Source organism: Camelus dromedarius, chromosome 8, assembly GCF_036321535.1.
Source record: "Camelus dromedarius isolate mCamDro1 chromosome 8, mCamDro1.pat, whole genome shotgun sequence".
Classification (NCBI taxonomy): Eukaryota; Metazoa; Chordata; class Mammalia; order Artiodactyla; family Camelidae; genus Camelus; species Camelus dromedarius.
Window position 1 is genome coordinate 56,877,671 of NC_087443.1, and position 17,403 is coordinate 56,895,073.

Genomic DNA, 17,403 nt, shown 5'->3' on the forward strand with positions numbered 1-17,403 from the left:
GTAAGGGATTAGTATTATAAAGACCTCTTACAACTCAACAATTAAAAATAAACAGACCTTCCCTTAAAGAATGGCAAAGAATTTGAACAGACGTTTCTCCAAGAAGATTCATAAATGGCCAGTAAGCACATTTTGAAAAGATGCTCAACATTATTAGTCATTAGGGAAGCACAAATTAAAACCATAATGAAACACCACTTCACATTCCCTGGAATGGCTATAATCAAAAGACAGACAATAACAAGTGTTGGTGAGGATGTGGAGAAATTGGAACCCTCATATAGAGCTATTGGGAATAAAAAATGGTGAAGTCACTTTGGAAAACAGCTTAGCAGTTCCTCAAAAAGTTAAACACATGACCCGGCAATTTCACTGCAAGGTTTATATCAAAGTAAAATGAAAAAATATGCTGCATAAAAACTAGTACACTAATGTTTAAAAGCAGCATTTTTCATAGTAGCCAAAATGTAGAAACAGTTCTAATGTCTATCAACTAGTAGATAAACAGAATGTGGTATATCCACACAACAGAATATTATTCAGCATTAGAGGGGAATGAAGTATTGATATGTATTACAACATGGATGAACCTTGAAAACATTATGCTAAGTGAAAGAAGCCAGTCACAAAAGGACACATATTGTATGATCCCATTTACATGAAATATCTAGAATAGGCAAATCTGCAGAGATAGAAAGTGGAAGAGTGGTTGCCAGAGGCTGGAAGAAAAGGAGAATGGGGAGTAGCTGCTAATAAGTATGGGGCTTCCTTTTTGAGCGATATTCTAAAGTAGATTTCCTTTTTGGGTGATATTTGGGTGGTTGCACAACTCTATGAATACACTAAAAACAACTGAACTGAACACTTTTAAAGGGTGAATTTTCTGGTAGATGAATTTTATCTCAATAAAGCTGTTATTTTTTAAAAGCATAAATTAATATAAATTCAAAGCCTTATTTACTGGTGTGGAGCTGCTTTCTTCCTCAGCACCTCTGATCCTTCCCTTCCTCTCTATCCCAGCTCTAGCTGTTTTAAGGAGAAAGATGACTAGAGGTAGGACTGAGGTCTCCCTTTCTCCATGTGGACCAAAGACCATATGCATCCATTCAAGTATGTTGGGAAACTCTGGGGAGGAAGGAACTCAAACTCTTATGGCTCTGTTACCCAAGTTACTATCCTACCCATTTTGTTGGGTAGAGGGCTCTGAATTCAATTAATTACGTTTGCGCAAGGTTCCTAATAGGGAAAATAAACCTCAAGTGACCTTGTGTGTGAAGCCCTTTGGACGGATTCAATATCTTATTGACGCGTTGATTTTTTACATGTTTGGGTTGTGAATGCTCATAATATCCAGAGGGGATTCTCCTGACCTAAAAGAGTCCCATATAAAGAAATAGTGAGACATGTAATGGGATGTTTACATGAAGTAGAAATATTCACATATAGTGGGAAAGGTAAATCACTCCCTAGTCCATCTTCCTACTCCATTTCAAGATGGTCCCAGGAGGAGAAAGGGAAATCATAGCCTTGATTAAGATCTAAAGGACTGACAGGTATATATAGAATAGATAAACAAGTTTATACTGTATAGCACAGGGAAATATATACAAGATCTTGTAGTAGCTCACGGTGAAAAAAAATGTGAAAATGAATATATGTATATTCATGTATGACTGAAAAATTGAAAGAAAAAAAAAGATCGAAAGGGCAGCAGGGATATCAAGAAATGTAGTATCTCAATACCACAGCCCCGTATGTCCAGAGAAATGGAAACTGGAGACTTAAGGTAGATTATCACCAACTAAATTAAGTTGTTACTCCTACAGCCCCTGCTATTCCAGACACTATAGCTGCAGCTGACTCCACTGCACAGACTGATGGCAGTTGGTATGCTGTCCCTGACACTAACAACACCTTTCCTTCATTTCCCCCCAAGGGGAAGGGTCCAGACCAGTTCGCATTCATGGCAAATCTTCAAATATATGTTTGCAGTACTTCCCAGGAGGTAAGGTTAATGAAGAGGCATTAATTATCTTTCATCTTTCAGAGCCAACCTGGAAATTTTCTCAGAAAAATGCACTGCTGTGGATCTCCCAATTTAACTGACTTCTGGAAGTGGATCTGCCATCCATCATCAGATGGCTAAACATTAGGGGATGGCTCAGCTCCTGCACTGGTGGAAAGGTTTTAAAGTAGTCCTACTTTCAAGGAGTAGACACATACATATACAATAATGAGGCAAAATGAGCTGTCGTAAGAGAGGAAGACTCTCCATAGTGCTCTGTGAATAGTCAATATAAGCAGTGAAACTAACCTGCTGCTGCATGAAATTGAAAATTTGTTCCTTTTTCCTTTTGTTCTTTCATTATTCAGTAAGAATGTAAATCTACAAGAGTCAGCCACAGTTAAATCCCAGGTTTTATTTCCTGAATCATTTTATTTTACCTTGAAGCCAGCTTTTTTACTTCCTCACTGCTGTTTCTATCTGCCTTGGCCGCTAGTGGATACGATTAACCTGAATTCTTGAATTGACAAAGCTGTGGCAATCAGAGTTGGGTAACCAATCAGAGTCGGGAGATGAAGGAGTAATGAAGAATCATAGAACTCAGAACCACTGGCTCTGTTCCTTTGCTGTGTTCCTTTGAGTAAGTTGCTGGACCTCTCTGGGCCTCAGTTTTCTTCTCTGCCAAACAGAATGGGTTTATCTATCCTATCTACCTGCCTTGTCAAGAAGCCTGAAAAGCCAGATGACTCAGTGAGTGGAAATAAGCTGTGGAAACTTATGATGGTACATAAAGAGTAAAGTCAAAGAAGATAAAATAGGAAAGTATTATTATATAGGTTTCTAAAGTATGAAATGAGATGTAGAAGATTTTGGAAATCCTAAACAATCTATATGTGCCAACTATCATTACTGTAATAACTAAAATGTTTCCTGTTGCTGAGCATCTGTATGTAAAACCTGCCTATGGTGACGACTGTTTCCAAGGTATTCCAATCTTTCCCAATATGTTAGAGTTTCATCCACTTCCAAGGAATAATTTTCTATACTTAGAAAATATTTATTGTTTAAGAACAGATAATAATGGTCACATTATTATATACTTACTAAATGTCAAGCATTGTCTTAAGCATTCACAAGAACCCTGTGATGTGTAGACTATTAGCATCCTTATTATACAGATGTTTGAAGATGAGGGAATCTGGCAAATGTCGTACAGCAAGTAGACAGTGGGGCTGGAATTCACATCCAGATCTGACTCTAGAGCCCAGCCTCTTAAGGACCATGTTAACTACCTCCCTGTTCACAGAGTGCATGCAACACCTAACAATGAAGCCTGCCTTCCATATTTCCATTACTGAGCAGTGCACTGCAGCCTCCAGATTCCCAGTCACTGAGCACCTTAGAATTCAGTAAGGATTGACTCTGAGCAGCGCACTGTGGGAAATATAAAGATATGAGAGATGGCTTCTGTTTTCAAGGCGCTTACAGGGAGAGGAAATTAGATGTATCCAAACAACTCTAATAACAAAAGAAAGTGATAACTGCTGTAAAAGGGCTAAAAGAGTCTTGAGAAAAGTAGAATTACCCCTGAATGATTTAAAAGTGAAATGATGAGGTTTAGTTTTATTTTAAAAGGTTTTATTAGTGTCAGTTCAGCTGGGAGGTTTGTCTGAAAATACTGGTATAGAAAGCTTGACAATAAAGCAGAAAACATCAGAGCTGAAGGGAACCTCAGATGGCCAAGTTCAACACTCACATTTAGGTTGCACCTAGGGCGCCCAGTGCCCCAGGATCAGTGAGTTGGTGGCCAAACTTGGAATCAGATCTAGAACTCCTGGTCTTCCTTCTGTCCTAAGGAACTCCTTCTTTCCTGCTGTCTTAGTAGAAGGTACTCTGAGGGCAAGAAGCTCTCTCAGGAACAGGTATTCTTTAGGTAATGAATATTGCAAATGCCCACTAATGGCATCTTGTTGCACAAGCCTTCCCTCCAGCCAGCAGTAACATCTCCTACTCAGAAGTCTGGCTCTGGAGATACTGAGTGAACAAGACAGACCTTAGTGCATCATCTATTAGCTCTCTCTCCAAGGCTCTATGTCACCCCCAAACAGTTTGTAAACATGGAGAGAAGGAATCTGACTTTATTTTTTATGTCCCAGAGCAATGAAAACAGCGCTTTGCTTCATTGTATGTCACAACACTCTAGCACAAGGACATTAAAAACAATCACTGAAATTTTAAAACATACACAAAAACAGAATAGTATGACAATCTCCCAAATGTTCATCACCAGCTTCCACAATATTGTTATTTTGCCATCCTTGTTTCAAAGCCTGCTGAGAGGTGACAGAGGGTGTACGTGGAGATGACCAGGTCAGTGACAGGGAAACACAGAAGGCTCAGTCAAGGACCCCAGACATAGGGGCCGGCAGTGGGATACACCACAAAGAGAGAGGAAGCCAAGCGGTTTGCCAAATGTTAGTGGCACAGGTAGGGCAGGGAATCAGGGGTGGAGAGCCTGAGATAAACTGTACTGAGCAGTTTGCTGGCTGACTCTGTGCCAGGCCATGGGTGGCCCACGCCCCACGGTAGTTGTATAGGCACTGCGCCACGTCTGATGTGCGACCGAGCCTCTCACCACTGCAGCCTTTGCAGATGCTGCTCCCTCTGAGAGAATCCTCTGCTCCTCCATCAGCTTCTCCAAAGGCTGCTTTCTCAGCAAAGACTTCCTTGGCCACACTTTCTAAAGAGGTATCCTCTCCTTATTATTTTTCAACTTCACAGCCTGTTTGCTTCCTACACACCATTTTGAATTTTATAGTTAATTATGTATTAGTTTACTTGTTCACTTTTAGTCTCCTCTGCTGGACTGTAATCTCTAATGTGGGCAGGGATTTTATCTTTCTCCTTCACCTCTATTTCCTCAGAAACTAGAACAATGTCTGGCACATAATAGATACTCAATAAATATTTGTCAGATGAGTTAATGATAGGTAGTATTAAAATTTAGTTAATACCTTGGTAGTTGAAGCAAAAGTTGGGTACAAAAGAGTACAGGAAAAGGAAAGGCTAACTCCCAGTTTAATCAGGGTAAATGGAACCCTGTAACTCAGTGGTTCTTAATTTGGGTTGCACATTAAAATAACTTGGAGAGATTTAAAAAATACAAACACCTAGGCTCCTCTACAGAGCAACTAAATCAGAATCCCTGAGGGTCGTTTCTAAGCATAGGTATTTTCTTAAAAGCCCTCTAGGTGACTATAATGTGCACAGGCTTGAGAATCACTGTTCTAATGAAGAAAGGCTGCAAGGATTTTGACATGAAGATGAGGGCAGTGAATTCTGGAGTAGAAGGCAAGTCTGCTCAAGTCAAGTTTAGATACAGTGAGTCAAAATGATGTGGTCTGTTCAATCCTTTCAATGCTGAAAACCACATCAGAGATGAAATACACAGTGTAAAAAAGTGAGGTATCTAAAGACTGATAGTTTTTTTTAAATTTGTAAATAGCATAGTGCATTTTAAAAAGAATGAAAATCTGTATTCTATTTCTATCTTTAAAGACTTCCGCTTTTATTTGAACAAACAAAAAACACTGAGTTATAAAAAATATAAGAAACATATTATGTTTGGCTCTCATGGTTCCTTCTATCAGAGGCCTATTTTGGTTCCTAAATGTCATAACCAGGCATCATTGTGCCCTTAGTGTTTGCAAATATAGTGTTTAAGATGAATTAACCTTAGGTTCGTCATATTGTGCCACTCACAAAAGATCATTCCAACCCACCAAAGGGCATTCCATTTTATCTCTTTTCTTTTTTCTTCCTCCCTCCCCACTGCTTCTAGTCAGATTATTTTTAGGTAATGTTCTAGTGCATTAGGTGAACTGATGAGGTTAGGTGAGGTGCAGCTTTTCTCACTTCCAGAGCTGGCCTTGCTCCTCCGTCATCTGGAGGGTGCTGTGAGCATGCCACACTATGCTCCTAAGCTCAAACACAGAGAGGCTGTAACTGCTGCTTCTCCCTCTCCCTAATTTATTTAGGTTGCCGCACAATTTGCTGTAGCTGTAATCCCTCAGTATTGCATCTGGGAACAATATAAATGGTTGATGGCAGAGTGAGATTTTCAATTGTTGCTTCTCAGTGATTCACATAATGTGCTGTCATTAGCACTTTGATGTGACACATCATGGTTTCCAGGGCTTACTGGGCCATTTATAAATATCAGATGAAGGTGTTAGAGCTAGTATTGCAGTGTGGTTACTGCCTTAATTGCCTTTCCCCAAGAAAGGCTGGCAGCATCTTCTCTGGAGGAAAATAAAATGTAATTTTTAGTTTGTTTTTAACCACTTGCAGTCAGTTCTTTTCAAGTATAGGAAGCAAAGCTTTCCTCTTTTGTTCTATTTTTCTAGTTACTTAATTTTACAAAAAAAATTTTCATTCTTTAGTTATCATTACTTGATTGATTTCCAGATATCTGTACCAATATTCAAATGTATATTATCTTGCCACAGTTATATTCAGGTTATTAATGATAATTATTACTGACTTACAGAATTTTACATTTTACAAAGTGACTTTATGAATAATAATAGCAGCTGACATTTGTTGAGTACTTACTATGACGTAAAAGATACATACGCACTGGCTCGTTCAAACCTTTCCGACTAAGCTCTGAGGTAGACACTATTAATGTCTCCATTTTATGATGGGAAACGGATGGTTGCTGAGGATGAGTAATCTGCCCAGGGATACTGTAGTAAATGGCAGAACTGGGTTTGAAACTCAGGTCAGTCTGATTCCAAAGCCAATACTTGTAAGCACTACATTCAAATACTCCCTACTCCCCAACCCCAGCACAGCTAGCCCCGTTTTACAAAGCAGGAAATGCAGACTCAGCAGCTGGAACATTGTGGTGCCGTACCGCCCCAGGGCCAACATCTTCTGATTCCAGGTGCAGAGCTCTTTCTACCGCCCGAGGCAGCTTCCACCAGGGCGAGCTCTTAAACTGCTGACATGTATCACTGACATCCCATGAGAACCACTCAGGTTGGTAAATAAGCAAAGGATGAGGGCCGGTAGTTAAAAATCAGAGGGGCTTCTCTTTAAAGCATTAGGGGCAAAAGAGCTACCTGCCTAGTCAGATAGTTCAGGTACAGACTCTGATTGGAGAGGCCAGTGTTTAAAGGCACAGAGGAGGAAAGAAGCAAGTCATGCCCACCGGGCATGCAGCCCAGGCCTTCAGCCACCGACACGGAGCCCAGTGATTGATCCTGCAGCTGAGGATGCCCTTCTCTCAGCAGCCGCGGGCTCCCACAAAGGAAGGCTGCACATGGAGAAGTCTTTGTCAGGGCCTCTAATGAGGGGATTGGGTTTCACATCACAGCTACCCCTAAACAGGTACTCTCTGCTTCTTTTATCTTCCTGATGGCTCCCACGGGAAAGAAAAGAAAGAGAAAGGAAGCTACACCAAGATACAGGTCACAGGCCGGTTTGGCGAGGTTTTGTACCACCCCTGCCCCACCACCTCCAGATTTGTAGCTCTGAAATTCCTTAACTTTCACACACCCTGTGTGGCCAACGGACAGCGATGGGAAAAGCTTTCCTAAGTCAGTTTTCATAATCCATCCACCATAACTGCCTGGAAAATTAATGTCTCTGACCCTTTGTACATGTTATTGCCTCCGTTTGGAAAATTCTCCCCAGACCCCAAACTCTTCTTCCTATGGCTAACCTGCCCTTCACCTTCAAGAGCCAGCTCAGGTACTGAATCCTCCAGAAAGCCTTCTTTGATGCCCCATGCCTGCCCTCCACCAGGCTGGCTTTGTTCCTCTCTGCCCTGTTAAAGCACTTCTGCTATGGCCCCTGCTGACTTATCTGTCTCCCATCCGACTGTAAGCTCCATGAAGCCAGGGACAGTGTCTCCAGTGTTCAGCACAGTATCTAGCACATAGCACAAGTGTAATAAAGCACTTAATTCTTTCAAAACATTCTACTTTAAAAAAAGCCTAAATTTTTTCAGGTTATGAAGGCAATAATACTGATTAAAACAATTTTGTATACAAAAAAATCCACAAAGAAGAAAATAAAAATTATCTGTAACCTCACCACCCAAAGAAAACCACTTTGAACACTTAGATGTAGTTCCCTCCAGTAATCTTCTACGTGTACGTGTATACATAAAATGATTCTTACTGTCATATTTAGTTTTCTAAAGGATTTAAACAATATCTTTTAGAGGCAGATAGAGGAGACATTTTTATTACAATTTTAGTGATGATAAAATTGGAACCCAAAGGTACACATCTAATTAATGGTAGGGCTAGGACTAGAACCTATGAATCTTGTCATAGCACCAAACTCCTGTCGCTCCCCAAGAGGTTTCCTAATTAGACAGTGCTCCTCTTGCAAGAAGAAACTGCAACGGCCAGCATCAATGGGACATGGGCTTATAACTGGATGTTCATCCTCAGGAAAGGGACAGATTTAAACTGATCCTCTGTCCACGTCATGGCTGTTCAGCAAAAAGGCACTGCCTAACATTTCAAAGGGAGATAAGGATGGAGTACCTAGGGTTTCACTCCTGTGATAGGCTAACAAATGAAGCTAGGCAGCCACCATTAAGACGCAGAGTTTCTTTGCAATAGCCAAACAACATTTGAACAGTGGTGGATTGGCTCTGAGTGTGTTTCTATGGGAACCACAGCCACAAGTTTGATCCCACTATAGACTAGTGAGTTGCATGCCAATCCATGACCACTGACTGTATTCGAGAACAATGTACACAACAAGTGTTCAGTAAGTGTGCATTGAGCTGAATTGAATGTTTATTATTATTCATCAGGGACAGTCAGCAAGAAAGAACGTTGACAGCAAATATAAATATCCCTACCACTATGCCCAGTGTAGAAAAGGCTATCCAATGTGAACTAGCTTTCTATTTGATTCTAAGTAGAGGACTACATTGTAATCCCTCAAACACAAACACACACCAGATTGTTAGCTCTACAGATGAGGGAACCAAATCTTATTTATCTGCATGTCCCCAATACCTAGCCTAGAGCCAGACACATTTGAAGTGTCAATGTTTTTTGAATTGAATTATATTTGCTAGACTGGTGTGGGAGTTAAGAAGATGTTGACTAGTAATTCACCATTCCTTTCCCTGAAAGCTCTGTAAATCAAGCTCTTAAAGAAAGCAGCAAGCTAAATTCCAAAACCCTCTCTTAGGAGAAATGCCCATGGCTGGTGGGGTCTGGACTATGTCCACTGAATGTGCAGACCTCTTCTGCACAAACATCCCTTATTCCCAAGGGAGACCACGACTGGCTGACAGGCTGTGGAGACTCACACGTTCCCACTTTCCCAATGGCAGGAGGTGGGGGTCAGGGGAAAGGGGTGGGAGTCAAGTAATGAAGAACTGCTGAACTCAATGTTCTCCTCTTCTCAGGAAAAGGAAAATCTCGCAATAGGAGGAGAGTTGGCACTTTTCTAGAGGAAAAGCCATAAAGAACATGGGATGTAGTTGAAAATGACCTTTTCTGAAGGCAAGTATCTTTTTTAAAGGGCTACCTTCATATTCTCTCTTGCCTTAGATTGGAGTGGCACTGCTGGAATGGCCTTGGCAGAGCTGGGCTGGAATCCTACAAACTGGGATCAAAGTTGACTGGGTGGGTAGAGGGCAAATGTGAGATATGGGTTGAGGAGCCATTAGGCTAAGACCCTCATAACAACATCAACAGGAAAAAAACAGTATTTGCCAATAAGATCCTTTCCTGAAATGCACTGAGCTGAATTTGAAGGAACAGGAATAGAAAATGGTGATTTTTCTGGGAAGCAGAAACACAATTCACTAATCCCCTAAACTCTTAATGAACGCTCTTAAAGATTTAATCACAAAGTAAAACCCACAGTTTTTTATTGGCAGTGGTTGGGTATCAACTGTATAACTCTCTGAGGTAGCAATCAGTATGATTCCAGGTCTGTCTCCATCACACATCCCAGCGTCTAGTGGTAAGGTCTGGAAGACTGGTGCCCTGATCTAGCCTAGTAAATTCTTTCCAGGAGACTTAGGACACACTCCCTCAGCTGCCAAGTTCTCTACTTATCAGGTGCAGAATTTATTAGCACAAAGAAAGATAAAAAGACAGCCTGCTATCTTTTTAAGTGTTTTTACATACAGTTTCTTTATTAGAGCTTGGTGTTTTTGGAGATACACCTGCCCACATCATTTGAGCCTTTGTGCTAAATCAGTAGGACTTGTTAGCTTCCCATGAACCTCGGTGTTGCTACCACCTACCCACCAAGGTGTCTTGTGCTACGCTTATGTTACATGCATTAACTGTCATTTGGGGAGAACAAAGCCATGAGAACTTGCATCTTTAACCCACACACAGCTGTGCAAAGGTACACAGAGAGTTGATACGGAATCCAGGTTTGTGCAGCTCTGGAAATCAAATCTTAGTCACCCAAAGACCATCTTTTTCTAGCCTAGGTTTCTTCTCTGCAGTTCCTCAAGATGCCTGCTTCCAACTCCACATCCAATTCTGAAACAAACAGTGGCCTCAGATCACAGCACAGATACCAAGGAGAGTACTGCAAGAAACAGTGTGGCACAATGAAAAGAAAATGACAGTTAGAACTGAAAACCTCTGAGAGTGCCAGCTCTTACCACTTGTCTGACCTTGGATAGGTCACTTCAAAGAACACTAGTTTCTCTTCAGCAAAGTAAGTATAAACAGTCATGCCTATCTCTCCAGGCTCTCCTCAGAGCAATTATGACAAAGTGCATTTATCTTATTTATGTGTTTATATACTTCCCATTTCTCAGTATGCTTCAACAGACTATAAGCTCCAGGAGTTCAAGGACCTTGTCTTTTTGGTTCGGCACAGTGGTTCACTGCCAGGAAGTGATCAGCACGTAGTGCATGAGCAAGAGGAGTGAATGAGATCTGAATGTGTGAAGGAAGGAACAAAGGAAGGAAGGAAAGACGGGAAAAAGGAAGGGCCGAGAGAAGAAAGGAGTGTTTGGAGTATTATTGATGTGTGGAAAATGAAAGTGGTCTGTAAATTATTATCCATATTATTAAAATATATATAACTAATATTTAATGCATTAATTATACCAGGGTGAGCTTTAAAAAATGTAAGGTAGATCATGTTACTTCGCTGCAGGAAACCTTCCAACGGCTTTTCATACTACTTACAATAAAAGTAAACTCTTTTCAGCGTTCAAAGCCCTGTGAGCTGACCCGGGCTGTCTCTTGTCCAAGCAGCCGCCCTCTTCCCTGCCAGGCCCCCAGCACTCTTGTGTTCTTGTGTTTCCTCAAACATGCCAAGTCTGTTCCTGCCTCGGAGCCTTTGTGCTAGCCCCTTCCCCTGCCTGAAAGCTCTTCTGCAAAATCTGCATGTCTGGTTTCTTCCTGTTACTGGGCTCTTGGCTCAAATATCACCTTCTCAGAGAAGCCTTCCCTGTACATGAGCTCTAAAGGAGCCCTGCTGACCCCCTCTTACAGTACTCCATTATCTGTGTATCCACTTAGCCACTACTTGTCTCCTCCCCAGTGCCTGGTGCTCAGTAAATATTTATATTGGTGTGACATTATATTTGTTCAGTGCTTACATTTCATAGATGCTTTTCTAATTATTATTTTGTTTTATCTCTACGAGTTTATGAGTTCAAATCAAACAACGAACAAACAAACAAAAACTCCTGTGGTTCCAAACTGAAAACCCCCTCTCCATCCCTCTGTACCCAAGCCCCACACACACGTGGAGAGAGAGGTCTCCTGGCCCTGTGAATAAAAGCAACTGTGCCAGTCAGCTTTAGTATTTGTGATTTAACTAGAGTCATGTATGATCGGGGATAAAATAATTGCTTAGTACTCTGAACTAGAGGGATTCTTTTGAGACATGGAAATGATGCTGTTGGGTGCCAAGCTGCTCTCTGTTCTGGGCTTGGAGGCCTCCTGGCTCAGGTCTGGGCTGGGGTGGGATGGTGAGAAGAACGGGGAGTGTGGTAGAAATGGGCAAAGGGAAGCAAATGGCAGGAACATCACTGGTTCCAGTTGGGTTTGTTTACTGTGGACCTCAGGGCAGCAGTAACTCTGTAGGAAGTGCACTGGACCAGGGCACAGGGACAGGTTCTAGTGCTGGCTCTACATGCTCCCTCCTCCCACCCCGGGCCATCAACCCCTCTGCCACATGAGGTGGAACTGAATCATCTCTAGCTCTGATACTATGAGTTAATGAGAGGACTCTGACCTTTTATCATGACCAAGAAAGACGTCTGTGAGAAGGATAAACTATTTCTGATAAGCACAGCTTTTCTGGACTAAGTGGGATTTCTTTGACTGGTTAGTAAAGTCACTGGACAAACCCAGATCTCTGCCTTTGCCATTCTTCTTTAGCCTTCCCTTCCCTTTGCTCTCCCAGAGAAGGGGATGCCCTGGGAAAATCCCCTCGTTGTCACAGAGGGATCAGCATCCACTTCAGCCACTCTCCAAGGGATGCGTTCCTACTGTATCCGATCTTGGCCAACACTCTCCCATCTGTTTTCAACATGTTGCATCTGACATTAACTAATGTCTCCTATTAGCATTAAAAGAAAACAATGCGGAAAAATTCTCTCTCAAGCAGAGTTCAAACAGGCCACAAGTAGATGTGGAATCTCAACTGCACAAGGTTAAAATAATAGAGGTAAATAAATATGTAAATATATAAATGTATATATGTGTATATGCATAAATGCATATGTTCATATGTGTGTGTATATACTGCGGTGTGTGTGGGAAGTGAAGCCAAAAGTCTGTAAAATGGGCCAAGAATGCTTCTGTTCAATTTATGAAATTAACTGGTAACAGAAGGAGAAGAAAACTTCTCCCAATGTGGAACAAGGCACAATCAAAAGAACTGAAGGACATGGAAAAGGAGTTGGGAATCTTTATCTTACACTTACTGGTAATGGGTTAAAATTCTGGTCCACGAGGTGATTATATCCATGGTCAAAAAATGAGTGTCGTATCACAACATCAATGCCCTGATTGGCCAGCATTCCTAAAGTGTTCAACCACCTAAAAAGCAGGGAAAGAAAGCTACATCAATACATTTTTTTAAATGGCATATAATGAGCTCTATAGAAATTGGCTCACATACACACCAACCCCCTACACCCACCAAATTTACCTAGTAATTTAAAGGAGAAGATCATTTTAAGCAATGAATGCACAGACAGAAGAGACTTTAGAGATGATCAAATCCAATGTCTTCATTTTATAAGAAAAGCAACAGATTCAGGGGAGTAAAATGAATTGTCTTTGGTCATTAGCTTGTTGTTAGTGACTTGTCTTTTATTCTTATAATACTAACACATAAATAAACACCCTAGCCATTTGTAAGCCTAAAGTCATCCCCTCTGACCACAAGACACAGAATCACAGAAGCACACACACTATATTTTCCATCACTCAAACACCCCTGCTTCACCTATTCACTGTACCTGTACCTTTCATGTGACTCTAACCCACATACTCCCATGACCAATGCAAGAGTGGTCCAGTCACTTGTATCCCTCACATATCACTGTCAGTATTCAGCGCAATAATAATTTCCTTGGCACTATAACTAACTGTACAGGGATCGGAGTATGCTACTCTCATACACATGCTGCACTGGAGGACCTGCATTGCTCACACACTTATCACATACCCCATCATGCCAAACACCCATTCTCCAGGGCATGCTAGCTTCAAAAATACTGCCCTTGTGATTCTTCCGACACCCACTGCTAACTCTGCCTTCATCATTTACACATTTAATTCAGTCATTCATTCATGAATTGATTTCCTTTCCTTTCTTTCTTTGTATTCTTCTGAAACTTAAGGAAACTTCTAATTGTAAAAATATATGTGTCAGAAATGTGACTTAGAGCTTCAATCATCTCAGTATAAAAGATAAGGCATTTCATAATCTTTCCTGAGCATATATTATCTAGCTTCACCTGTCACCTCTTCTCTCACCCTAAGTTTTATTCCCCAGGCTCTAAGCCACACAGAACTACTTTTGGCTGCCTAAACACACCATGCTTTCTCATACTTGCCTGAGTCTTTAGACATGTTTTAACTTCTCCTTAGGATTCCCTTCCTCTCTTCCACTAACCCACTTTACCTGGCAAATTTCTTCCCATCTGTTAACTTCCAACTCAAATGCCATCTCCTTCTAAACAATGCTGCCCCAGCCAACAGTAGTGCCTTCCCCTCTCTGTATTTCCCAGAACTCTTAGTCATACCCTCTACTGGCCCACTGAATGCTGATTACTTACTTCTCTGCCTTGCCCCAGTTGGTATGAGCTCAACAAAAACAGTCACATGTTTTAGCTTTGTACCCAAAACACCCGTCACAGTTCCTGGCACGCTGTAGGTGCTCATACTCTTTGTTAGGTTGAAATTGATCTGGATAAAACTAAATTCTAGGAACTCTGAGAATCACCATTCAGCATATGAGGGACAAATCCTGCATAGTTATGATTTCCCAAATCTGAAACCATATGGAGCTTCAAACCAGTGACCTCTCTGAAATACAAAGCGTTGCTAATTTTTATATTATGAATAAATATGATTAATATTTTCAAATCTTTTTCACATTAACAATTATATTTTATTCCCATAAAACTAACCAATATTTACTAATAATTAGGGTTACAAAAACAAAACAAAACAAAACACAGCAAAATATGAAAACAAAAGTTTTAAATCAAAAAGAAAATCTGACAATAATATAGTAGAACCATTTTGTTGTTGTTGTTCAGATTGGGACATTGTGATCCAGGGAACTGAAATTGCTTTTGGAATATCCCATGGCTAAGCTACTTGTCTTTATTATTTTTGTTCACTTAGCAACCCTGTGAAATCAGGAGAACAGGTTTGGCTTTTCCTTTAGCCACCGAGACACAGCATTAACTGACCTATGGTAGAAGTGTAACATGAATTCTGCCCGATGCCACCTAAGTCAGGGCTCTCTCCACTGCAATAGCACAAACACAGTAGGGTCTATCGTGTAACAAGTATTTAAGTGTACAAACAAGTTTGTCTTACTCACCCTTCTATCCATGCTTATTGCATGAATGAAGAAACAAAATGACGAGTAAATGTGTAATCACATACATGTGGACCCCTGCCTCTAGTGGCATCTGGATATCAATATATGGACTGTATTTTGATATTTAATATGTGGAAAGATCCCATTTGTTCATTCATTCATTATTCATTCAATAAAATTAATTAATCAAGCGTAAACGCCAGACCTCCTCCTCAGCATTGAGGAGAGGTACAAAGAAGCCCGTGTGACCGTGTAAGTCATTTGTAAAGCACTGGGCATGCAGATAACTCTGTTCTCATCTACAAAAACGGTATCAAATTCCTACTTGTGACCTCTAGAGTGCCTAGCACAGCGACCTGTAAAGAATATAAACTCAACAAGTAAATATTAATTAGTAAATCTGGTGGGCTGTTTGGCTAGTATATGGGAAGCTTTCAAAAGAACTCTAAAGTGAGAGGGAAGAATATGCATCCTCCTCTTCAAACCCACATACCATCTGCGTATCTGGGGTCTGGGGCATTCAAAAATGACCGTGACCAGAGCCCCTGCTTCCCCATGGCTTTTGAGAGTGAAATGGTTAGTTCTGGAGTTATTGCCATCTTCCTCCTGTAATAATAAACCTCCTGAGAAGGGGAAATAAATGGTGTTCCAGGCCTCCCCTTTATGCTCAAGTAGATAAAAGTGGCAAGATGACTGGTATGTCTCACCAAGGATGCCTCTGCAGCCATTATTTTCCACTGCACAAAAATTTATTGAATATCTACTATGTGGCAGACACTACAAGGTGCTGGGACATATCAGTATGTCAAGGGGTGTCTTTAGTGCATCAAAGAATCTCAAAGCCCTGACTGGGAAAACTACCCTTGAATACTTGGCAGTAGAGAATTCTAATTCGCACATGCATGTATTTGTGTCCTGGTAAGTTTAGAGTTAAGCCATATATTTCAAAAAGGGCTGAAAAATGCCTTCTTTCCAATTTCTTGTTAGCCTTAGGGAGTTTCCTAGAATGCTTTACCTTTTTTTCTCCCAGGAAGCAATTTATGCTTTTTGGAGAACTGGACTCATAGGGCATGTATCTGGGTACTGCCGGTGGAGTTAGGAGCAAATGAGTGACAAAGCAGTAAGAGAGGAGACCAGGAGCAGCAGGAGCTGGTTTTCACTGGATCTGTGTCAGTCAAGCATTGGATATCTGCACTACAACCGAAACCTAAACAACTGTGTTAATCTAGGTTGTAAAGTGACTGCAGAGACCTATGGATATTTGGCTGATGAGCTCAAGAAAAGGCAGGTCTCTCTCTAGCTCCCTTCATGAAAGTCTGTGGTATTTCTCACTTCACATCACTCCCTAAAGGGAAGCATGTTCACAAAAGCACTCAGCACAAGCAGGCTGTTTGCTGGGCCCTGCAGCAGAGTCCTGTCGCAGCTGAGCAAAGGCCTCTGCTGATCCAAGGGGCCCCCCCGGCAGTACTGACTGCCAATTTGGCATCTCGCAGTGAAACCCTGTGAGGAGTGTATTTTTGAAAGGAGACCCTTAGCAACACTGTATCGACTGCTGATCACTCCATTTCCTTCATTTGAACCAGTCTCTTTGAGCAACCTGTCTGTGCTGCTCCACGTGAGGACCCAGGGCTGGAAGACCCCAGGTATCACCATGTAGCACACTGACTCATTCTCTTCATCTGCGTTTGCCAGGATTCCACCTGTAAAGACAAGCTGCTTCACGGGCCTGATTTGTCCTTCGCAACTGTACTGAAGAAGCTGCCTTAATGAAGGGGAACTGCAGCCGTATAATTAGGAGCAGCCATTCGTAGTAAAACATGCAGCTGAGGGCAGAGCTTCAGTTCTTAGGAAGAACTTGCTCAGCCATAAAGCCAGGACCACAGACTACACTGAACCAGGTACAGGCCACCTGGCTAGTCTGTGGTCCTCAGGGGTCTGTCCCTGTCACATCACACTGGCAGGCCAGCCAGAGGCCCTTATGCTTCTGGCTTAAGTTGTTCTCCAGACTACTGCAGTAGCCTTCAAATAATTTTCCTACCTCTTGCCTCTCCAAACTCTTGCACATACTACCGCCAAAGCCAACGTTTTAAAACAGGTCAGATGGTATCTCTCTTCTGCTCCCTTCAATGACGTGCCGTTGAATATAGAACAAGGCCTAATTTCCCCTGCCTGGTTTTCAAGGCCTTCCAAGATTTGGTGGTAAAACCCATCCCTAATCTTAGCCCTCACTACGTCCCTGCAGATACAAGGCTTTCGTCACACCAGTCATTTTCCCTCCTCTGTGCCTTTGCCCATAAATGTTCCTTCAG

At 41.6% G+C, this 17,403-nt stretch overlaps 1 protein-coding gene across 4 annotated transcripts in view; it reads right to left on the bottom strand.

Moving 5' to 3' along the window:
* Nucleotides 1-17,403, bottom strand: part of HPSE2 (heparanase 2 (inactive)) — a 620,206-nt gene that overhangs the window by 113,204 nt on the left and 489,599 nt on the right. For 3 of the 4 annotated variants that reach the window (XM_064488325.1, XM_031461575.2, XM_010974414.3), the window contains one exon: nt 12,957-13,071. In XM_064488325.1, the coding sequence (XP_064344395.1) occupies nt 12,957-13,071 (115 nt within the window). Of the gene's footprint in view, nt 1-9,115; nt 10,595-12,956; nt 13,072-17,403 lie in introns of those variants that run through there. The other variant, XM_031461578.2, reaches the window with a different exon arrangement.